This window comes from Paramormyrops kingsleyae, unplaced genomic scaffold (genome assembly GCF_048594095.1).
Source record: "Paramormyrops kingsleyae isolate MSU_618 unplaced genomic scaffold, PKINGS_0.4 ups47, whole genome shotgun sequence".
NCBI classification, from domain to species: domain Eukaryota; kingdom Metazoa; phylum Chordata; class Actinopteri; order Osteoglossiformes; family Mormyridae; genus Paramormyrops; species Paramormyrops kingsleyae.
The window spans coordinates 275,696-300,666 of NW_027325985.1; the positions used below are offsets into that span (position 1 = coordinate 275,696).

General features: G+C 46.9%; 1 protein-coding gene across 14 annotated transcripts in view; it reads left to right on the forward strand.

The window, feature by feature from the left end:
* LOC111838794 (homeodomain-interacting protein kinase 2-like) overlaps positions 1-24,971 on the forward strand; it is a 65,043-nt gene that overhangs the window by 22,659 nt on the left and 17,413 nt on the right. For 10 of the 14 annotated variants that reach the window (XM_023802117.2, XM_072708239.1, XM_023802120.2 and 7 more), the window contains 7 exons: positions 7,799-7,922; positions 8,516-8,635; positions 13,354-13,440; positions 15,602-15,786; positions 16,194-16,356; positions 22,627-22,834; positions 23,228-23,349. In XM_023802117.2, the coding sequence (XP_023657885.1) occupies positions 7,799-7,922; positions 8,516-8,635; positions 13,354-13,440; positions 15,602-15,786; positions 16,194-16,356; positions 22,627-22,834; positions 23,228-23,349 (1,009 nt within the window). The remainder of the gene's footprint in view (positions 1-7,798; positions 7,923-8,515; positions 8,636-13,353; positions 13,441-15,601; positions 15,787-16,193; positions 16,357-22,626; positions 22,835-23,227; positions 23,350-24,971) is intronic. The other 4 variants (XM_023802125.2, XM_023802124.2, XM_023802115.2 and 1 more) reach the window with 1 other exon arrangement.

The following is a 24,971-nucleotide window of genomic DNA, read 5'->3' on the forward strand; positions in this document are numbered from 1 at the left end:
ACACTCCATTTGTTATTGAGTCTTCCAACATGAAAGCTGTGGTATTGTATGGATTTTCCCAAGCAGCAATTGTATTTAGCTGGAAGGACAAAGTGAACCAGATGAAAGGTGTCCCCTGTTTGGCGGGGGTGGGCAGGGTGGCTGGGAAGAGTGGACTGGGGGAGGGAAGTGAAGGTGGATATTCTCTGAGACATGATTAAGCGTCCTCAGAAATGGCTGCTGTGAGGGTTTGCTTGGAGAAATTAATTACCTGTCTCTCTAAAAGCTGTCCCATTCAAAAGCATCCTGAGTGGTGTGCTGGGCAAGGCCGTGACGTCAGCCATTCCAGGTCTATCGGTGTCAAGAGGAGAGACCAGCAAGGAGTCATGTTTTTTTTTTTTTTTTTTTTTTTTTTTGGGAGCCTCATAAACTCTGTGTTAATCTAGCTTCAGTACAGGGATGTTTAGATGGAGCTGGAGGCCGGCAGCCTCATTTTCATGCCTGTGCGTGTTGGAAACGGAAGCTTCTGGAGAAGTTGTGGGGGGAGGGGTGTTCATGCTAGTTTGTTTTGCATCTGGATGGAAATCCTGCCCCCCCTCCAAAGCTTGCTCCTAATTAATGGGCCAGTGAGCTCCATGAGGATCATCCTTCTGTCTCCAGGCCCAAGCTACCATTGTGCTTCTAGCTGAATGGCTGCCTTGAGTAGGTAGCTTGTCCTGGAGTGGGCCTGCCTGGGTGCACCGGTATTGTCTAGAACAGCCTGTTGCTGGCTGAGTGCTCTGCTGTGACTCCTGGGAGCCCTTTATATAACACTTGTTTTGCTTGCACTTTGCCCCTGATTGTCAGTCAGCTAAGGCTGTGGGTCACAGTGGCATCACCTTAGTGTAGCTGCCTCAGTGGCTTCTTGACTGTTCGGGTTTTATCAGGAAGGGGATACCAGCCAATGGAAAAGGTGGTCTGGCTGAGAAAGAGTTCTTGGAGCGTTTGCTGCCAATGGGACATTTCTTAGGAGTTCCTATGGTAGAGAGAATCTCTTTTGGAGAAGACCTGTTTGTATAGGTAGATTCAAGGATTGGAGCTGGGAAATCTGATCATGGATCAGCATTGGAGCTTGCTGGCTTTAAAATGCTTACATTTCTAACTCTAAATCGTGACCCTTTCAGAAATTGCAGGTTGAGATTTGCTGCTCTAGAGAACCTAAGTGGCTGCATTTAGGGGTACAGGAGTAGCGTGGGAATGAGCGCTTCTGGCCTGCCCGAACCCCTAGAGAAATTGGTGCTTTGTTCCTGGCTTTGCTCTTCGGGCCAGCATCTTGAGCATCACGAGGCAGATATGAGGGGACCTCTCCCCATTGTCCATTTCCCGCCCGCTCCTCAACCACATACTTGGAAATAAAATGAGTAATTTTGATAAAATTCATTAAAAGGTGGTTCAGGGAGGTTCTGGGAGGTACAGTATGGCCGGGAAGGAGGCTGGCTTTGTGAAGCACCCCCATTGCCCCCTGCCAGTCCCATTGCCTCACTAATGTCCCCCCACCTGATGGAAAGATAAGCTGCATCCCTTTTCTGACAGTCTGCCTGTTTTTTCTTCCTTTTTTTCTTTTTTTTTGCTGCACAGACAATAGACCAGGTCACTGATTGAGGTTTTGCATATGGGGTCCACCATTTAAGGCTTGTCTGTATGTATGTGTGTCCACTTTGAGCATGTTGCTGACTGGAGAGGCAGGGGTTGCTGGAAGCAGGGATGGGGGATATTTCTCTAAATCTGTAACTCATCCCCTGTCCTGTTTCAGAAAAGAGGCTGGGCTGGGAAATGGGGACAGTAACATGGCCACTGCTGGGCTGTGATGGGGCTCCCCTTTTGTCCTTAGCCTCTGAAGGTCATCCAAAAACTCCCCTGTTACATCATCAGAATAAAAGAAACAATTTGTGTGGCTATCAGGCTTTGAAGTATCTATGTCACAGGACTGTGTGAAGGGTTGAGCCACAGACCGGCCAGCCGCTCTGTGATGTGCTGGTGCCAGCCCACAAGAACACCTCTTAATATTTCATCGGCGTCCCTTAATATTTCATGCACTTGGAAATGGTGCCTCATCTTTGCTGGCTGGCTTCAGACCCCAGTGGAGTCACCAGTACTGGCACACTGACGGCTGTGGTGCCTTTACTAGTGCTGTAATTAATGAGGGTGATGGTTACTGTGGTGTGTGCTGCATTGCACTGCTTCCTAGCCTGAGTAGGTTTCCTGGCTGCTGCCCTGTACACCTTCATCACTTGTCTGGGAGGAAGCCTCCCCTTCCCCCTTGTCCTTCCTCACATGTTTTTTTTCTATGTTAGACTTTCTCAGAATGCTCATTGCAGGGGCATTCTCTGTAGGCTGTTCCTGGGACGACGTGGCAGGCCGTCTGCACTCTCCCTGCAGCTGGTTTCCTAGAATTGAGGCTTCTGTGAAATGAGGAGCATGATAAAATGATGCATTCCTGGTCAAACACACAGTAACCCTTCCTCCCACAGAGGTTAAAGGGGAAGTATGCTTCTTTAACAAAGGTTTGCTAAAGGGGACTACGGACTCACACTGCTGCCAAAGGGGCCAATGTAGGGAAAGTCCTCAAACCTGTCTTCACAGCTTCATGTTGGCATGCCTGGAGGACGTCAGGAGGAGGTTTGGGGGGGTGGGGGGGTGGCAGACCGCCGAAGATGACATCAGGGAGCTCTCCTTGCATGTGTCTGCTTCAACAATGGCACCAAAGATGTCTGTGGGTCGAGCAGCAATGGAATTGCTGGAATACCCCCCCTCCCTACAGGAGTCTAGGTGCTCACATGATCATTTAGTTGTCACATGTGTCTTGGACAGGATGTATGCCCGGGGAGCACAGCACCTCTGTTCCTGCCAGCATGCAACTGGAATCCAAGATATGCCAGGCTCCATGTCAGCACGTATTGAAAGACAGGCTGCCCAGCAGCGTTCAGGCAAATGAGCGCATCACTCTGCCGTTTTGTGATTCCGTTGCCATGACGTCCGAGCCCCGAAGCTGTTAATGGGATACGCATCCCGTGCAGGAGGCGAGCAGGCTTGTTCCACCGCATTGTTTCCCAGCAGCCACAGCCCGGTCTGCAGCACAGAGAAGGAGGGGCTTTACCAAAGCTGTGTCCTTTAGTATGGAGACATGAGGCTGATCTTTCACCCTCCCCCCCCCCTTCCTCCTTGACACCTCCAGCAGCAGCGGCATCACTAGTTGACCTGCAGACACGCCCCCGTCCAGCAGCCCCCCTCCCCAGTAGCTGCTCCTCCTCAGCTGCTGTAGAGCTTTGCATGCTGCTGAGTGGGGGTGGGGTGGGATTTGCATGCACAATTTGGTGTGGCGGGCAGTGACGCGGCCAGCACCTTGGAGGTACAGCCAGCTGGAATGAAGCGAAGCAAAAATGGGGGGGGGCACATATTGCCACGGTGAGCGGCTAGAATGTGATGGAAGGAGCCACCCCCCCTCCTCTTCTCAGTCACAGGATGGCACGAACACTCACAAGTCGCTTGCTCATACCACCTCGATTCAGTTCCATCAGAAGGGCACTTAGTCTGATCGGCTCACAGTCATTTGGTATTACTACTTATTTAGATGATGGTCGGGTTTCTATGGCCTCACAACATAGGGCCTGGAAAGGGTGTGTGAAGGAGTGCCTGATTTTTTTTTTTTTTATTTTTTTTTTTGACCGTGTCATGTTCTGTGAGCTCTGCACTGTCTGTAATGCAATGGGGTCAGTGTTAGCCCAGCCTAGCCGACTGCTGCAGAGCTAATTTTGGGGACACCACCCCAGGATAGCAGGCGTGGGCTCCTGCGGGCTCCCAGGCATGGCCAGTCTCTCTTTAAGGTGCTAATTATATTTGGGGAGGAGGTACAGATGCATATGTAATGATGCATATACAAATTGGGGTTAATGAGTGTTCTGTGACCTTGTGCTCACTGTGGTGTGCATGTAGTGGAAGGCAGATGTACATTGATGCCTTGCCTTCATTAAAGGGCAGTTCCAGATCAGCCCTTTGTGAGCCTAATGCTTTGTTTGCAATTGCTTGTGGGGTGAGCAGGGTAGGGGGTGGAAAAGCAGGCTGTTTGTTAGCCTGGATCAGTCAGAGGCACACCGACTGTGTGGGAAAGCGACTTTCCACCATCCAACCTTGGGGGTCTGGCCTGGGATGAGTTCCAGAATATTTTGTGCGCTAGGCTTTGCTTATTTGGGAGCTGGGGTTCTGGACTTGGGGCATTCTGGTTCCAGGAGTGGAGTGAAACAGCAGCAAAAGGCCATGGTGGTTAACTAACTGCACCGAGATAAATGGAAAGTTCAGGCCCCCCTGATTCCCTAGACTCCTTACAGGAAACCCACTGGTTGGGGACAGGATCCATCCTATTCTGAGTGTAATAGCAAGGTCACTGTACTCTATTGCTACTGAAGTACCACCATTCTCATGAGACTGACTAAGTTCGGTTACCCAATACAGGTCTGGCAAGTCCTGGTTTCTACTGCTCTGCTGCATGTACAGTACATAGTGTTGCTGGCCGCACTGTGGCTCATTTGTGTCAGCTTGATTCCATTGGCAGAATGACTCCCATCCCCCTCCCCAACCTGCTCTGCACCACAAGTACTAGAAGGTAAACCTCCCATTGAGGGGAGGGGGGATGGTTCAAACTGAAATGGAAATGTGACACATGGTTGGCTAATGACCTTAAGGAAAAGGCTTTCTGCAAAATGAACATGTTTGTACTGGGTGGCTCCCTGTATTTTGAGACAATGGCCTGTCAGGTTATCGGAGTGGTTGGCCTCATGCCCCTGCATGACCAGATTCTTCCAAGTGGATCAGTGACCTCCTTCCCTTGACCAGTATGACTGCTCCCCAGTGAAGAGATTGGGTTCTGGTGTCTATAGAGGAAGCGGAACTTGGATTCCATGCTTCCATGATCCTCCAGGGCTGTGTAAGCTTTTAATTAGTGACTATTTCACACCTGAAACTCTAGATGAGATGGCCTGCTCATCTGTCTAAATAACGAATTAAAGTTGTGCATAAGAGTGTACATGAAAAAACTGACATCTGCAGCCATGGAAGGCCCAGGATTGGGAATCGCTGCACTAGAGTACAATAAACCCGTGGAAAGGAATAAAGGGAATCATCCAGAATGATCTGGTGGGAGACTAAGCATTATGGAGTGTAGTGGTGGTATTTTCATTTCAATCCCATTCCACCAGTGGCGTAACAACATAGTCATGGGCCCAGGTGCGAAAATTCAATCCGGGCCCTTATACTTTTTCAAATTTATCCCGAGGATGTTTTAGCTCTGATACATGCAATACACGTACATTAAGGGTGACTACAATCCTCTCTGCAAAGAACCAGAAGCACAGAGGTAGTTTATATAGATTGTAATTATAAATACAAAAATACTGTACTACATAGGATCCATTACATGTGAAAACATTTTAAAAATGTTTGTTATTAATACCAATTTACAGGGTAATCTAATATAACCGCATTAACATCAACTCACATGGAAATATGGGAACACTCAAAGCACTGAAACACTCAACACTGAAACTTCAAGCGTAGAACGCTTGCTTAAACTCGCACTGCCCAGAAACAAAACTTAATCCAACTTATTTAACTGTGCAGAAAAAAAAGAAAAAAGAAAATGATTCATATGCATACAACCCCCAATATGTGTGAATTAGGCCACTAGAAGGCCATCTTACGAGCCTTACGTTGTGCAAAATCATCAACAATGTCCCTAATATTTAATGCTCTGGCTCTTGTGTTTTCAATGGACAGGATAGCTAACCCACTGAGCCTCTCCTGCCCCATGCTGCTCCTTAGGTTGGTCTTAATAAGTTTGAGCTTGGAAAATGATCGCTCAGCTGTTGCCACAGTCACAGGCAATGTCAGAAACAACATGAGAGCAGTACACACTTCCCCGAATGTGGATGTTACGCTGTCATAATCTACCACTAGCATTTTGGCAAGTTGCAGAATTGATGACTTCTGTGAAATTAATCTAATTAATCGCATTTAATCGCACATACATACAGACGTTACAAGAAGCAGTTTTTTTTACCATTAATTATTGAATACAAGCCTATAATGTACAATGGTCATGGCATTTTTATCACTGACTGAACCAAACCTATGAATTAGGTTACAGTATATGACAGTTGTAAATGTTGATACATTACGTCTCCCAGCTCTCTCTCTCTCTCACACACACACACACTCCGGCCACAGCGCCGCCCCTCTGGAGGTCTGGATGGATAAAGCTAATGCGGCTATTCCAGGCCAATTTTCCCTCTCCTGCTGCCTCTAGGTCGACCAACAGCTCTCCTACAGACACTATGACCAGGTTCACCAATGCCACACACTTTCCCGATGGGCAAAGTGTTGAAATAAACGTGTGCTTGTGCTTCGTGACCACTTTCGCCTTGCATGGCCGCTCAGCTGTGCTCCAAAGTTGAACCGGGAGACGCGCGAGCGTCTTTTCCAAAAGGAAAATATCGTCATAATCGGCAAAAAACATTAATAAGACATCATTTATTAGCCATTTTGGCGTTTTTTTCTTCCAAATCTCACTGAACCGAACTGCGCTCTGGCTCACGCAGCAGCGATCTGGGACTCGGATCTCCTGCTGTTTAATCCATACTTTTTCTGTGATTAATTAATCTAATTAATGAGCTAAATTCCCAGCCCTAGTCTAAATCAAACATGTTCTGTGTTATATGTTAGGCTAGCTTCTGGTCCAGAGCTTACCTGTTGCATGACAGTTCACAGTTACTGCTGCTACGTGTCCTGTCCTCCTCACGACCACTCTTGGTTAAAAATCCAAATTGGTCTAATTTCGGGAGTTTTGCCACCCTTTCCTCTAGCTCTCTACGTTCCTGGCGCTTCTTGCAGCCGCTCTTGGGTTTGAAGGGCATGCTACTTGTTTTGGTCAGCACGATGATTGCAATGTGCAGCTATCCATTCAAAAAATCACAATAAAACATTTAGCCTTCCCAGAAACCCTTGCTGTATCTCAGTAGAAACAAATATACTCTGACATGACAGTTTGGCGACAATGAAAGATGATAACTTTATTTAGCTGTTTTTATTTGATGGTTGGATTTTAATGCTGAGGTTTTTTTTTTTTTTTTTTTTAAGGAGGCGGGTCTGAGGTAGTTACGGGCCCCCAGAGATCACGGGCCCCGGTGCGACCGCACCTGCTGAACCTGCTATAGTTACGCCACTGCATTCCACTCAAAGTTTTATCAGGATGCTAATAGCTGCTTTTGTTGACCAGACATGCCTTTGCAGAGTACCATATGCACTATTTTTACCATTTGTGGTCCACTTTTTGTTGTGCGGACCCTGGTATCTTTGATATAAAGACGTGTTTCTATGGAAACATCTGGCTGTTTAGCCACTGAATCTTCTGCCTTCCATTTTTGGAGGTCCTATTTGTGGTTCAGAGTGATCCGTTTCTTTAACCCTCTATTCTTCATGTACGTATTCCTAGTGGCATTTCAGTGGCTTAAAAATATCTGAAAGCCTGATTTCTTGTGTTTTGGTCCAGGATTGGGTCTAATGAATGGGTATTGAGAAGAGAACAACATTCCCCAAGGAAAACTGACGTCAGGGCGCTCTGTCCCTGATGTCAAACAGGTTAATATTCCCTTGGAATCTGATGGCAGTATACTGTGTTACCCTTTACTCTGTGCTTGCCCTAGGATGCAACCCTTGGTGACCCTACTGCTTGTTAACCTGGCCTCTGACCCAGCATTGATTTTGTTCTCTATGTCTATCCCTTCTCCAGAGCCCCTGAAATCATTTTGGGCTTACCTTTCAGCGAGGCCATTGACATGTGGTCCCTGGGCTGCGTTATTGCTGAGTTGTTCTTGGGTTGGCCGCTGTACCCGGGGGCATCGGAGTATGATCAGGTGAGTATCTGGGGTGGGTCACCTTCATGCCCACTGTAGGATGGGCAGACTCACTGGAGCGCTTTCAGTTAGAATCTGCTTGGTAGATCATCTCTGCCTATGTACCTGCTCAAATTAATCTCTTGCTGTAGCCAGTAGACATGTCAGAAAATACCAAGAAGTGCTAAAATGCAACTTGGACTGAATTTAATTTTCCACCATCAGTCTATCAGTTTAAGATTCTTGACTGAATGTTTTGTAACCCTTCTCTCCCTCCAACCATCAAGCATAAATTGTTGATGCATGAAGAACAGGAGCTTCTAAATTAGCTTTCCTGGAGGCTCAACCCACAGCCCTTGCAGGAAGATACTGTGCCAGTCCAAAATTAGCATTTGTTTCAGGCATAGTGTTTGCATTCATTTACCCACTAAACAGCTGCTTCAGGAAGTCATATTGATACCTCCACAATGGCTCTGCAAATGCTGCCTGAGAATCCTATACTTTCTTTAAATAATGGTTTACATAGGGAATTGCTAGTCTTACAAAAAAATAGTACAGGGCAATGCTAAGCCGTTCATGATGCAGTTTGTGTCCATTCGTGTCCCTTGGTCCAGATCCGCTACATCTCCCAAACACAGGGCCTGCCAGCAGAGTACCTCCTGAGCGCAGGGACGAAGACGACTCGTTTCTTTCACAGGGACCCAGACTCCACGTACCCTCTGTGGAGACTTAAGGTACGGTCACAGTGCAGTGAGCGAAGTCAGTGTATACATTGTATCTCAGGCAAAACAGCTGAAATATAGAATAGAATAGATCTTTGTCATTATTTAAAAAAAGAAACGAAACACCATTTTTGGTCTAGGATTGTCAGCATAGTAAATGACATAACAAATGTAGACATAAATATGAACAAACATAGATAACATAGCACAGTGAGATAGTATGTACCAAAGTACTGGTGCAAAATGATAACATAAAGTGCAAGTGGAAAAAAAGTGACAGGGAGTAATGAACTTTTAGTTTTTGGGGTAGGGGTTCATTAAATCTGGGTCGAGGGGGAGGAGGTTTTGCATTTGACTGCCTGTGAAAATAAGCTGTTTTTTAATCCATTAGTTTTGGTCCTAAATGTTGGTTTGGGTTGGGTCTGAACTTGTCAGCTGTGGTGTGATGTGTCCACACAGCATTTCTGCGGAATATTCTATACTCGATTTCACCCCAGCCCAGAGTCTTATCTACGCAAAGTAAAGCAGATGTTCTTTGTGTGCAAAAACAAATGGACCTACAGTGTGTTGTAAATAAAATTCCAGGCTAACGAGAGAAGAATGGATTTCATTGGCGAGGATTGGACAACATGAGCAGCCTTTGCCATGCAGCTAACCAACCTAGAGAAGAACTTGGTAGAGTTTTAATTTCTGCATCTTGCCTAGATGCAATTGAAGTTGGATCACATTGAAGGGTTTTCATCTGTCATGTTATGTCCTACTTGAATATAGCCATTTTTGTCCTTTTTACCTTCCTTGGCCTCTACCACACTAGAAGATTGCTTTTGAGTGTACATGCAGCCTTAGACTCACTGTAACCGTGGCCTTGGACTTTCTGTAACCAAGACCTGCACAGCCTTAGACTGTGTAGCCAAGGCCTTAAGGGTATCTTATGCTTCTGTGTGGAGCCTACGCAGAGCTTAGTGTGGCCTATGGAAGTAGCCTGTACCATTGCAAGCATTTATACTTCTGAGCTGGTGTCTGTGTCACTCTGCAATTACACCACCAAAACCAAAAAAGTTTACTCCTGTTGCTTTTTTCGCTCTATAAATAATGCCGATTATATCGCAAAAAGAAAAAAAAAAAGTGACACCTGAAATTTTCTAATGTCATACAGCCCTGCATGAATGGCTGCAACTGTGTTTTTGTAACAGCGTGAATGGCTGCAACTGTGACAAAAACAGTGGAAAAGTTAGACAACTTGTCCCACACTAAAATCCCCCTAGCTGGAAACAAAGAACAAACAACATATGCATAGGAGGAAGTGCAATGCTACCAAGTGAACAAAACACAGTTGTTGCGATCTGTGTTGCTGCGACATGTGTACCTCTCCAGAAATACAACTACATCAGGCTATGGCGTAGGCTATGGCATGTATTATGTGGCTGCGCTGTGTATATTCTATACTGACTAACCAAGGCCTGCACAGCCTTAGACTCTCTGTAACCAAGACCCTGCCCATTCATAAGGCTGGTTCATACTTCTCCACACACGTAATAGTGGACATGTCCGCTCGAAAGTTTGATACATTTGACGTCATTGTGCACCTCTGTGGACAAACGCTTGCTGCACTCCAAGTATGTGTCTGTACAGCTGTGTACGCACAGCTCTGGACACACTGAGCATGATCAATTCACTAGTGTCCACTTTATATACCAACATGGATGTGTTGGGGTAGTTTGAAAACTGTATAGACTATTTAAAAGGTAATAAAACTGTTACATACATGTAAAAGTGTGTATGTGTGAGTGCAGACTTGTCTCGAATTGAAAATCTCACTCCAGGCAGCTAATCAAAGTTAGCAACCCCGTGAGCTGCCTCTCTGAATTTGTAAGACAGACAGAACTGGACCCAAATCTCACTGCTGTGGTACGTGTGCAGGGAATATCAGAATAATAATTTATATTTTTAATATTACTATTAATAAAAATATAAATACAGCATGTTTTGTGCAAGTGCAAAGTACGTGGCTTGACCAGAGAACTATGAATGTTTCCATGTACGCATACTTAGAGTGGATACGTGACTGTTGCTCTTGTACGGTGAAGTATGAACCAACCTTTAGACTCTCTGTAACCAAGGCCTTAGACTCTCTGTAACCAAGGCCTGCACAGCCTTAGATGCTTTGTAACTAAGACCTTAGCCTCTCTGTAATTAAGGCCTGCTCAACCTTAGGGACTTTTTGCACCAAACCAGGTACCGTTCTCTTGGTGCTGTATTTTCGGTACTTTCTCTTTTCATTGACTTCCAGGCAAGTACCAGTACCAGAAGTTCCAGTACCTAAAGTACCAATCCAGCTAGGGTACTTTTTTGGTACTTCAGTACTTTCAGTTGAGACTTGGAAATGCTTTCAGTCTCACTTGGCTATGCAAATAGATTGCCTCTAAACACAATACCACCACGATATTGAAAAAAGTTCTCAGTTAACTGAGTATTTTGTATAATATAGTAGGACAGCATGGTACTAGAAAAGTTCCACGTATGGTCATGTGATTATGTTGTAGTAACTATTGAGGTATCTATAAAGCAACCCCTCAAAGTGTTTTAAACGGCAAGGATGAAAATGATTATGCTTGTCCCGGAGAAGGCATGTAAAGTGTAAGAAACTTTTTTTTTTTTTTTTTTTTAAAGATTATGTACTAGATAATCTTGAAATGGAATAATCATTAAAATTGCAAAGCTTGCTGAGTTTTTTTCCCCCCTCTGACACAGTAAAAATGTTTTAGTAAAGCTTAAACCCCCTGCACTACAATGTCCATACAGTATGAAGGAATGAAAAGGCCTGAGCTCAATCTAGCTGAATTGCATGCAAGAACTGCATGTGCATAACATGCAATGTCAGTATTAATATCCAGTCCAGCCATTTTTCAAATTCAGTACAAAATACCCTGCCTCACTTTGTGATGTAATTCAGCACCGGTACCAGTGTTTATACCAGTGGAAAACCAACACCTTGAAGTACTGTACTTTTGGTACTTTCTTGGAGTACCAAAAGTATGGTACCTGGTGCAGTGGAAAAGCACCCTTAGACTTTCTGCATCCAAGGCCTGCACAGTCTTTGACAATTTGTAACTAATGCTGCGTTCCATTTGAACTTTGACGTTGGAATTCCGAGTTCTAGTCAGAAATTCCCCCTCGGAAAGTTGAAAGAACCTCTGCAACACCGACCTCAGAATTCAAGATGGCTGTTCCCTTCATCAACAGAAGTGAAAGCTGTAGTTGTATACTGTTTATTAGCACTTATGTCTTATTTTTGGCTCATTAAATTGATTGTACACATAGTACTGTCCAACTGCTATCTGTTGCTATGATGTTTGTATGTGCAAAATACCGTGTAATGTGTTATCAACTCATATTGCAACAATGGATAACAATGAACCTGTCTAGAACTGGGGCCTGTTTCAGAAAGCAGGATTTCTTGCTTAGCCGGATAATTTATCGGATTTAAGGTAGTCTGGGATAAATGTTAGTAATAGAAGATAATGGCCATTTAAACTGGGGTACCTTAAATTTGACAAGTTATCTGGCTAAGCAAGAAATCCTGCTATCTGAAACGGCTCCCTGGAATTGCTGAATGGCTTTCCGACTTGTTGTATGGGAACGAGGTTAACTCGGCTGTGATGTCATTCCCAGCTCCAACTTCCAACTTCTGAGGTAAATGGAATGCAGCTCTCTCTCTTACTAAGGCCATACTCTCTCTGTAAGCAAGGCATGCACTGTCTGTGACTTAAGCCTTAAGGCCAATTCATACTTCACTTTTCTGTGTGCTACATTTGACTGCAGATGCGGATGGTCGTGGTCGATGTATGCATACAGCAGTGATATTCCACCTGACCAGGAAAGGGCAAATATATTGCAGTGTAGTGAAATGAGTAAATTTTTATGAACAATTTTAAAGGTATTAGGCAGTATTATGGTAGTAAGGCATACCATGGTATTTTGACAAAATCAACCGGAGGACCACCCCCTCCACCCACTTGGCAAATCTTAAAAATACTGGAATAGTGTTGCTTTTCAAAATGCTGTACCCCTCGGTACCATGTCTGGGCAGTATGAACAATTCAATATCTGGGTTCCTCTCCCTCCTCATACAACTGCTTACCATAATTGCTACAACAATAGCTATTCTTCCTCTACTCTTTTGTTGTTGGCTGCTGATCTCTGAAAGTCAGCACTGCCACCTACTGGAAATACTTAATCAATTGTTCTGTACATGCGTGGTTGATGTACACGGATGCGCATGGTTTCCGGTACACACAAAAATCTGGGCTACATGCGCACCAACCTTAGTCGTCTCCAGCCAACCCCTGATGATGAAATTTATCACTTATCCTTGTCCAGAACCAAAAGCGCACATGGAAAAGTGAAGTATGAGTTGGCCTTAGACTCTTTGTAACCAAGGCCTGCACAGCCTTAGACACTGTGACCGAGGCTTGAATCTGTAATGTACCTTCTCCATCTTCAATGATTAGAACGCTTCCCTTCATAATCATCAATGCTGGTTTTATTGTATCTCATTCATTCTTATGTCTGGAAGTGTCTCCTTCTCTTGGTGCTAAATTGATGTTTTGCCATCCCAGCAGCACAATCCAGACTGTAGTGTTCATGCTCACCGGAAGGCCCATTGAGGGGGGTGTATAGGGAGATTTTAGGAGGGCAGAATGGTCATCTTGTTGCTGGCTTTTCCCCAGACACCTGAGGACCATGAAGCGGAGACGGGGATCAAGTCAAAGGAGGCCAGGAAGTACATCTTCAATTGTCTGGATGACATGGCACAGGTAATGAACCCCGCAGAGGGCGTCGTAGAGCTGTTTGGCCAAAACAAATCAGCTGTTGAGAATCAAAGCACACAATGTCATTTAACATTCTGAGGACTGAATTCCTTAAAGTGTTGACTTGTTTTTCTAAAAGCGTGAGTAGCGTCATCAGGGCCCCTCTGTGGCTGTTAATCTTTGACATTCGTCTGCATGTTTCAGGCTTTGCAGCTTCAGCTCTCGTTCCGGGCTGGGGAAGGCAGCTGTATGAGGCACAAGGGGCTTTTTGTGATCGGCTCAGTGAGCCTGTCCTGTCATACACCCATTTTCTGCCTAGACTCTTTCATTGAATTGGAGCTATGTGTATAACCCAGGAGGTCCCACCTGTAGGAAGAGCAGTCCACATATGGCATCTCACCCACTTTTTATTCTCTAGAATCTAATTGGATGATAGAATCATGAAAACCAATTACCACTTAATTTTCCATTCAGTGCTTAGCTTTTGTCCTGGACTTTGGTGTCCCGTGACTATTTTTGCTAAGTGGTCCTCCACAAACCTATCATTCCACTGGGAAAATGCCCGGCATGCCACATGGCAAGTCATCGCCTGCCCTCACCCCAAATGCCTGTAATGTTTGAATTTGGAATCTTTTCTGGGCTAAAGAATAAAGATTCTAGTGACACCTACAGTATACAAAGGCTAGTCTCCAGATGTGGGTTGGTGGGTCCCAGAATGAAAAATGCAAGAGAAGAAGAGGAAGAAGTCTCTGAATGCAAGACCAACCTGGAGGGCAGGCTGATGTTTTCTCCATCACTGAATAAGATTTAAATAATAGAGCAGGCTTCTCCTATCATTTTAATATAGGAGTCCTTGAGGGTGGTGGGGAGATGCTCTATGAGTTCTTGACTCCCTGCCACCAAGCCTAGAATGTCCAGAATCAGACCGGCATGATTCCTGGCACTGACTGATGTGGCTGAAATTGGGTGGGATGGAGCTGAGGGCCATAGACCTTTTCACCCTTGACTGCTTGTATATGATGAAGAAACCCGCTACTCGTCGCGTCCCACTGCTTCTTTATTTTCCTCCACTTTCAGCATTGGCGGTGCCCCATCCCCCACCCCCCCCAGAAACACAGCCCCTGCTTGACAGATGTGGAGATGCTAGCAGTTTGGCACCCCTTCAGTGCTGAGGTTATAAAAGAGGATTATGGGATTGTGATTCTCTGGACTGTGAGGAATCCAGTGGCCCTCAGGAGATGCACTGAGACTCCAGCTGAAATCCCTTTTTGGGAGGATCTGTGTGTTATCAATGTGAAGCTTAATTATGAATTGTTTATTATTTGAGGTTCTTATTTTGCTTAAAAAAGATGTACAGTCATTAATGTCAGATGCTGAGAAATAATATGATAAATGATGGCTTCTGAGGACTCCTGCACATTAGTATGTGTGGGGCATATTAATCTGGAATGACATGCATCTCCCACTTACTGTCAGCACTGTACTCCACCATAGACAGTAGTGACCTGTACCCACGTCCTGTGACTTTTATCACATGACATAAAGGTGGGAAATGGGCTGGGGGGGTAGACTAACTGGGGGTGGGGATTGTAAATAAGGTGTGAGGCCATGACTGGAAGCGCATCAGATAGTGGATGGGAGACAGCTGCAGATAAGAGCCGTCGAGGAATCTGGGACGGCCTGTCAGTGTGAAATTCCCAGTGACAGGCATGCCTTTCTCCCTCGGACCTCAGACGTGGCCCATGGACTGTGCTGTATACCCCCCCCAACCCCCCCCCCCCCCCCACATACACACACACACACACACACACACATTTTTGCTTTCCTCTCCAGCACTTAGTGGTACATCAGTGATTAATGTTATGAATAATATTAATTGTGATACATTGTTTGTGAATGTTTGACGGATGAACCATTTCAGAAATTATTGGACACAGTCCGACACCAGCTTTTTTAACATTTTTTTTTTTTTTTTTTTTTATCTGATAGGACATTCCTTAAGTAACTAGATTGCTGGTTTCTATGTAGTCTGTCCTGGTTTGTAAGGAGCTCTTTGCTTGTACATTACAGGACACAGCAATGACTGAATACATGGATCTCTCCAAGCCTCTCTGAAGGGGGGGACATGACTTGGTCACTCAGTGGCTCCTCCCATGGCTTCTCACAGGTTAATATGGTGACTGACCTGGAAGGTAACGACATGTTGGCAGAGAAGTCTGACCGGCGGGAATTCATCGACCTTCTGACCAAGATGCTGACCATAGATGCAGACAAGAGGATCACCCCCATTGAGACACTGAACCACCCTTTCGTCACCATGACACACCTGCTCGACTTCCCCCACAGCACTCGGTAGGTCAAGCTAGAGGCTCTGCTAAGCAGGACGTTTAGCTGTTCTCCCAGTACAACCATGTCCTCTACTGTAGCCTTCAGAAAAGTCTGTTTAGGAAAGTTCCAATAAATCAGATGGTTGCTGAACTGTGGAAAATGTCTGAGCCTTGTGATGATGGTCACAGAAGACAAACACATCCATCTGTAAATCTTCAAATTGTTAAAGTAGATTAAAGCAGAATATACAAGATGTGATGAAAATGGCAGGATCACTCTAATTCCCTTTTATGTTTCCCCTTTTTCACATAATTCTGTTAAGTCCTTATAGGCATGACTGGTTAAGGATGGGTAATGTAATGTTCATCCCGATCTCTCAGCTTCTCATCTGATTTTTATCTTCTTCCCCTCACCCCTTCCCCCTCATCCAGCGTTAAATCCTGCTTCCAGAACATGGACATCTGCAAGCGACGAGTCAGCATGTATGATGCAGTCAACCAGAGCAAGACCCCCTTTATCTCTCATGTGGCCCCCGGGACCTCCACAAATCTCACCATGACGTTCAACAGCCAGCTTAGCACAGTGCATAGCCAGGTCAGTCCCACACGCCATTCCCTGCCTGCCCTGACCCAACCTAGCGCATACTGGACCATCTCCTGTAGAACCCTGTTCTCAGCAATGAGGACTAGCACAATCGTGTCATTTGTCGTAAACCTTGTCAGTATGTATCTTACTCTTTTGTCAAAAAGAAACCTTTCATCAGTAAATTTCATATTTTACAGTTCTTGGTCCCATAAGCTTTTGTGCCGATCATTTTACATAAATGATGTAAGGCCTCATTTTACCAGGGGGCCGAAGTTTGCAACCCCGCGTTTTATTTGAAATGAAATGTAAAATGCACCGTTTCGCCTGAAATGGCTTGTCATTCCATTTGCGTTGTTACTCCGACAACTATAATATGATATGAGAAAAAGGGGAAATTCAAACTTTCCTCCTTTTATTTTATTTTTCTGAAGTTAAGCACTTTATTTAAACATGAACTATTTTCACGTTTTATTTATTTTCTCTTATTTTGAAATGCAGCCCCACTTTTACTTAGTAAATGAGAGAACATCATACATATTGTCACGGTGCGAGTAGACGAGCCGGTGAGAGAGGCAAGAGCAGCCAGGTTGACAGACAAAACGGGGTTTATCTGGAGGCAAACGAACAAGACGGAAACTCACACATGGGAATTGACGATGACAGATCTGGGGAAAACTACTCGAGACGTGGACTAAATACAAGAGACTAGGTAAACAGAACAGGCAACAGGTGAGAACAATCAGGGTTCGACATGAGGTAATGAGGGGGCGTGGCACACACGAGGAGCATTCGGAGCTGAACGTGACATAACCCCCCCCCAAAGGTGTGCACACTGGGCGCGCCCGAGGGGAGGCGACGGACGAGACGAGGGGCCCAAAACCTGGAAAACAAAAGCAAAACATCAACGGGACACTGGAAACAGGACCGAGACACAAAACAGAAACAGGGACGAGAAGAAGGACAAGACCCGACAAAGCACAGGAAACGCGGACAAGCAGACAGAGAAGGGAGACACAGAGGGAACACCCACAGGCGACACAAAGGGGCCAGGAGTGCACAGAGGAGGAACAAAGGGACAAGGAGCAAACACAGGCGGAAGAAAAGGAGGAGGAGCCGACAGGGGAGACCAGATAGGAACGGAAGGGGGACAAAGGGGAGCCCGAGGGAGCCCAGGCGGGCGACGGGCAGTGGCCGGAGGGGCCGCAGGGGAGGTGGGAGCAGGAGGGGACCACACAGGGACCGAGGGAACGGGACGAGGGAGAGACGGAGGGAACAGGAGGGAACACCGACGAAGGCAGGCAGGAGGGGGAAGCCGCGGCAGGCAACGGCGCAGCCGGAGCCCCGCCGAAGCAGGGGGGCCCGGAGGTGATCGACATGGAGCCGGAGCAGCGGCCGAGGACCGGCCCCGAGGGACCAGGGGGGGACCCGGCGGAGACCGCCGACCCCGAGCCGGAGGACCCGCAGGCAGCCACCTAGCCACAGCCAGGGGCCGAACGGGCGAGCCAGGGGGCAGGGCGGGTGGGACCCGAGCCCGTCGCCCCCATCACGCGGCCAGTAGGGGGCGCCTCGGCGGGCGCCGCCATCACGCGGCCAGTAGGGGGCGCCTCGGCGGGCGCCGCCATCACGCGGCCAGTAGGGGGCGCCTCGGCGGGCGCCGCCATCACACGGCCAGCAGGGGGCACATCCGCGGCCACCTCGGCCAGTGCCGCAGGCAGAGCGGTGGCAACTGCAGGCAGAACAGGCGAGACAGGCAGGACAGGCGGGTCAGGCGGTGCCGCTGGCAGCACGGCAGCAACAGCAGCAGGCGGTGCCGCGGGCAGCACGGCAGCAACAGCAGCAGGCGGTACCGCGGGCAGAACGGTGGCCGCAGCAGGCGGTGCCGCGGGCAGATCGGCGGCAGCAGCAGGCGGTGCCGCGGGCAGATCGGCGGCAGCAGCAGGCGGTGCCACGGGCAGATTGGCAGCAGCAGTAGGTGGCGTGGCCGGCAGGTCCGGCACGGGCGTCAGTAGGGGCGCCGAGCGACTAGGCGCTGCCCCTTTAAGGGCTCTCGGGACCCGGGGAATAGCGTCCCTAACAGCGCGTATCCCGCCTTCACCCAGGCGCGCCGGCGGGTAGTGATACGCCTCCATCTTCTTTTTGCCGTCCAGAACTGGTAGGAGGCAGCGGGGTCGCATCGGCACAGGCGAGGGGCTGGAGCCGCTTCTCCCTTACCCAGAGGACGAGCTGCTGCAGGAGGGAGCGCACTTCCGCCATGTTGCGCTCCTCTCTCCGAGGGTTTACTCCCTGGAGGAGCTCCTGGCTCCGTTTGACCAAGCCGAACAGCGTGGGGTCCTCCTTGATCTCCGGCTGCTCTCCCCAAAACGCGACCTCATGCAGCAGGACGAGCCAGAGGTCCTCGCCCTGCTGCGTTGCGTTGTTCGGGAGATCTGTCATTCTGTCACGGTGCGAGTAGACGAGCCAGTGAGAGAGGTGAGGGCAGCCAGGTTGACAGACAAAACGGGGTTTATTGGGAGGCAAACGAACAAGATGGAAACTCACACATGGGAATTGACGATGACAGATCTGGGGAAAACTACTCAAGACGTGGACTAAATACAAGAGACTAGGTAAACAGAACAGGCAACAGGTGAGAACAATCATGGTTCGACATGAGGTAATGAGGGGGCGTGGCACACACGAGGAGCATTCGGAGCTGAACGTGACACATATCATATAGTCACAGTCATACATACACTCACCTAAAGGATTATTAGGAACACCTGTTCAATTTCTCATTAATGCAATTATCTAATCAACCAATCACATGGCAGTTGCTTCTATGCATTTAGGGGTGTGGTCCTGGTCAAGACAATCTCCTGAACTCCAAACTGAATGTCAGAATGGGGAAGAAAGGTGATTTAAGCAATTTTGAGCGTGGCATGGTTGTTGATGCCAGAAGGGCCGGTCTGAGTATTTCACAATCTGCTCAGTTACTGGGATTTTCACGCACAACCATTTCTAGGGTTTACAAAGAATGGTGTGCAAAGGGAAAAACATCCAGTATGCGGCAGTCCTGTGGGCGAAAATGCCTTGTTGATGCTAGAGGTCAGAGGAGAATGGGCCGACTGATTCAAGCTGATAGAAGAGCAACTTTGACTGAAATAACCACTCGTTACAACCGAGGTATGCAGCAAAGCATTTGTGAAGCCACAACACGCACAACCTTGAGGCGGATGGGCTACAACAGCAGAAGACCCCACCGGGTACCACTCATCTCCACTACAAATAGGAAAAAGAGGCTACAATTTGCACGAGCTCACCAAAATTGGACAGTTGAAGACTGGAAAAATGTTGCCTGGTCTGATGAGTCTCGATTTCTGTTGAGACATTCAAATGGTAGAGTCAGAATTTGGCGTAAACAGAATGAGAACATGGATCCATCATGCCTTGTTACCACTGTGCAGGCTGGTGGTGGTGGTGTAATGGTGTGGGGGATGTTTTCTTGGCACACTTTAGGCCCCTTAGTGCCAATTGGGCATCGTTTAAATGCCACGGCCTACCTGAGCATTGTTTCTGACCATGTCCATCCCTTTATGACCACCATGTACCCATCCTCTGATGGCTACTTCCAGCAGGATAATGCACTATGTCACAAAGCTCGAATCATTTCAAATTGGTTTCTTGAACATGACAATGAGTTAACTGTACTAAAATGGCCCCCACAGTCACCAGATCTCAACCCAATAGAGCATCTTTGGGATGTGGTGGAACGGGAGCTTCGTGCCCCGGATGTGCATCCCACAAATCTCCATCAACTGCAAGATGCTATCCTATCAATATGGGCCAACATTTCTAAAGAATGCTTTCAGCACCTTGTTGAATCAATGCCACGTAGAATTAAGGCAGTTCTGAAGGTGAAAGGGGGTCAAACACCGTATTAGTATGGTGTTCCTAATAATCCTTTAGGTGAGTGTATATGTTCAGTTTATGTCACGTGACAATAAATATTGTCAAAAAGTTTTTGAATTGTACTGAATTTGATTTGACAGTCAGGTATTGATTACTTGCAATGTTGATACAACTAATAGGCTACTTAAATATATATCACACTAAATAGTTATGATCTTCTGGACCTTTCTTTAAAAAAATTCTCTCTAACTGGACCTCTTTAAATATTAGTTGAATACCCCTGTTATAGTGATATAGTGATCTAGATCAAGGCTCATGACAACCATGGCAAAAGTTACACTCAGTGCAACGATATGGCCCACATCAACAATCACTACAGTTAACAACTTATTGCACTTCTGAAGAGTGGAGTCTGTTTGAAGAAAGTGTTTATACAGGGGTGTAAATAGCCTGACCTTGGTATACTGCAGCTCTGCCTTGAGTTTTGGCCTGAATGGATTGGTATTTTCTTTAAATCTTTTACCATGGCCTGCAGGTTCCATGGTCTATGGAAAGCACAGAAGCCTGTGGAAGTGATTGATTCTATGGATGTTTGTGGAGTTGAAACATTATTCTTTTTACCCCCCATCAGTGGTTGCTGGGCTTTGATGTTTATTTTGCTTGATGAAGGCTGCAGTGGCATATTGATTAATGCTCTCTGCATGTGTGTCCCTGCACCCACCCCAGCAAATGAAGAGGCAGTGCCAGCAGATTGCTTTTGTGAAAAGGAAAAAAAACACACTCACATGTCAGGGGTTTATTAGCTCTGTTAGTGTGTGTGTGTGTGTGTGAATGACCCCAAGTATCATCAGTCCAGTTTACACTGTGGGCTGACCTCAGCATCCCTCTGTAACCCGTGTGTGTGTGTTTTCTCCCCATGATCCCTTGCTTTGCCACTCCTGCCCCTTTTTTTTTTTGACCCCCTTGGCATGCTAGTCCTATCGAGGTTACGCACAAGCAGGTAGCAGCCCCCACCTCACCTCACATGTTCCCAGTTCTGGCTGGCTTGTTATTACAATGCACATGGGCGTAAATCCCGGGGGGGACGGAGGGGACATGTCCCCCCCCTATCCGAGGGTTGTCCCCCCAAAAAAAATTATAAAAAAAAAAAAATCTATTGTGAAAAATATATGTATGTATACCTAAAATAATTCTGTAAGTAGAAAAAAAAACAAACGCAAAAAATGCATTTAGAAATTCCCCCTCCCCTTCCTCACAGTGGATTGGCCAACTGCCTGCTTTCCCAGGTCATCTCACCTTCTCTACACACACGAATCAGGTGTGTGGCTGCAGCTCAATTAATGTTGAACTCCAGTAAGTAGGGTATTTTATTCACTTTAAATAAAGCGATTCTCTTTAATGTAGTTGATGCAGACTCATTCATAAATTAGTTGCGGCAAAAATGCTGATTACCGATGTAATTTTCCACGAATCTGCTATATTAGCGATTAAAATATTACTTATCTAGTTAACGTTAGCTTGTTTACAATAGCTTGTTGCATAGTGTACTGCAACTAACACGCCAAAGCCGTTTCCCATGCATTGTTTTATTTGTGACGACTTGGCATAATGTTAACTTAACATTAACGGCCACAATTAGCATATTGTTTAGCTGTGCATTTACTAAATGAGCACTGTGCTACGTCCGAACTGACCCCACTGTATTTTTTTTGTTTAATCAATATCTATTATGCATTTAAACAGTCATGTTTAAATTTTATTGTATATTGATGGCTTGACTGTAGACAACATAACAAACAATGCAATAAATAGTTTTGAAGAAAAATCTGCTTTGTCATTGAACCTGAGAAAAACTTTGAAAATAACCATAATGACACAGTCTCCATGCTACAATAATAATGATAGAAGCAAAGTTTTTCATTGTGGGGACATATCTTTATAAGTACAATTTGACTGTATTATTTGTGTCCCCTTCAAAAATTGCTCATGAGAAAAAGGCATTTATTGTCCGCCCCTACTGTTGAATGAAATTTACGCCCATGACAATGCACTCTTGCTTCTGGCGCATTAAAGGAGAAGCTTCTGCCAGTGTCTTTCTCCTTCTGCCTTCCCATCGCTTCCTTCTTCCCTCTTTCATTACATTAATAGCACTGCACTGTGACAGCTGTTTGATTACCTTTACACATGCAGTTCTCAGTGGAGTATTTTGAGCATCTATTATTTCGTTTTCACACATTTCACAGTACAGTGTTCAGTGGTACATTTTACCATAAGTGCTGACAGGCAAATGACCATTTCATGCTGTCTGAAGTAAGTACTCTCATGGCCACCTTTGGGTATCATTGGATTATTGTTAAATGTGCCCCTTGTCTGCTGCTGCTGTTCCTTTAGGCCACCAGCCTCACTACCCCCTCCACCAGTGCCACCCTGTCCCTTGCCAATGCTGATGTCTCCCTACTAAACTACCAATCTACACTCTGCCAGCCACCAGCTGTGGCCCAGAGAGGCGTGACCTTGCCCCCAGGCTCCTCCCAGCTGTGTGCTGCCCGGCCTGACCCCTTTCAGCAAGCCCTCATTGTTTGCCCCCCCGGCTTCCAAGGTAAGCTGTCCTGCGCTGGGTGGCTCTTTGTGGAGAGTGGTCCGATGGATGTGTCTGTGAGTCTGTGCACACGCTAAGCCCTCATTCCTTTGGTGATGCAAACCCACAGGGGGCCAGGTGGACGGCTGCTCTCCTAAAAGCCTTAATCTATTTTCAGCCCCCCGAGGCATTTTCCGTAACATTCCAGGCATTGTTTTCATGCTGGAGTGGAGTTGGAACAAGTTTAGCATGAGTTTCTGGGATAATGTTGGATGGCATACCATTCTGTGTCGCATTCTGACACAGGCGGGTCAATCCCCTGTGGGTGCTTTTGACGGGCCGGTCGTCATATGTCCAACCTGGCGTCATCTGACTCAGTGCTCACATGACACTGGGCTTCCTCTCTGCCCCCAGGTCTCCAGGCCTCGCCGTCCAAGCACAGCGGCTACTCTGTGCACATGGAGAGTGCCATTCCCATAGTGACCCAGGCCCCTGGAGCCCAGCCCCTGCAGATCCAGCCCAGCCTCCTGACCCAGGTAAGAGGTGCAATGTAAGAGGTGCCATGGAGACTACTGCGAGTACCTTTAATCCCATTCAGAGATTATTATCAGAGGTGAAATGAGTCACACCTGCCAGATGAATGTCACATCCCCTTCAGCCCTGCCAGGGTCAATCCTATGTATTCTGGTGCTTTTGTTTATCTCTCTGTTACCTTATCGGCTCATTAGTAGTAAATATGGCCATAGCTGTAAAGTTTAATACAGCTTCATTTGGTGTCTGTTAACATCCAGACCCCCAGCCAGAACTGGCAGGCAGTAAAGCTGTCTGTACTGGGCTCTGATCATTATCACCTGTAGCTTGGGAGGTACCCAGTGGTTAAAGTCATTTAGGTCGACAGCAGTCCCTCAAAGCTATCATTTCCCTCCCCCTTACCCTTCACAGGGTTTCCTCCTTCTGGAACATTCCACACATGTCTACCCATCCCAGAACAATGTTTTTTTTGTTGTTGTTTTTGATTACTCTTATCTCCAGCTAATCAATGCTCTTGGCTTCTTATTCTAATTATAATCTGGTTGAGAACAAGCACTTGATATTTCTTGAGTTCCTAAAAAGCTAAATGGATTTTTTTCTGAAGTAAAAGTTAATGATTAAGATGTCTCACTCCTGCCTAAAGTTTATGTACATCCTCCATAAAAAATACTGGCTGACTGAATAATTAAAAACCATGTGCTGATACATTAACAACACATTCAGCTGAAAGTACCTTTTTAAATTAAGTTCAGTGCACTCACATAACATGCCACGCACACATGTAGGATCTCGGGGTGGGGATGTGCCGCGCACGCAGTGAGGGGGCCATCCACATGGCCTTACTCGCTGTGCTGTGCGGCCCTCTGCCTCCCCTTGTTTTAATTGCACTTTAGTCATCACATATCAGTATACACACAGGGCCTTGGGGGGTGGGGGCACTACTCAGAGGTTGGTGGGTGGGGCCGCTGAGGTGGTCTCACTCACCTCTTCACTGCTGCCAGCCCCTCAATTTTACTTACACCATATACATTGAGGGTCCTGGCGGGGGGGGGGGGTGATGGGGAGGAGAGCTGTTTGCAAGCAGCACTCCTCCTCGCTTCCCCCGTCAATTTTAAAACCATCTTAAGTTTCTCAACAGTCATACTCATCCCGTACACCACATACACTCACAATCACCAACACATGCATCCAACACTTCACCTCTCACACAGGTGCGTGGGGGAGGAGAGTGGGCGGGTCTTCCTACACCCCTGCTCCCTGCCCGCGATGGTGGGGGGGCACTCGGGTAGTCGTCTGGCTGGCGGCGCCCTGGGGTTGCGGCTGGCGCTGGGGGGTGGCGTCCGTTCCCATGCATGGCGGAGGGCGGTCCGGAGTGGATGGGCTTATGTCTTTTGGTCTCTGTGTATGTGTCTGTGTATGTTGTGTGAGTGGGTGTATGGTCTATGTGTATGGCTGAGAGGTGTGTCTGCGAGGTGTCTGCGTGGGCGGTGTGGGCCTGGGTCCGGGCTAGCTGCTCCTTCCTGGGCGCGGCTGCCTCCTTGGCATGGTTGCTGTCCCTTCTCCCCGGGTGGTGGCCTGGGGGGGGCTCGGGCCCTGGCCCTGGCCCGTGCGGGAGCAGCCGTCACCC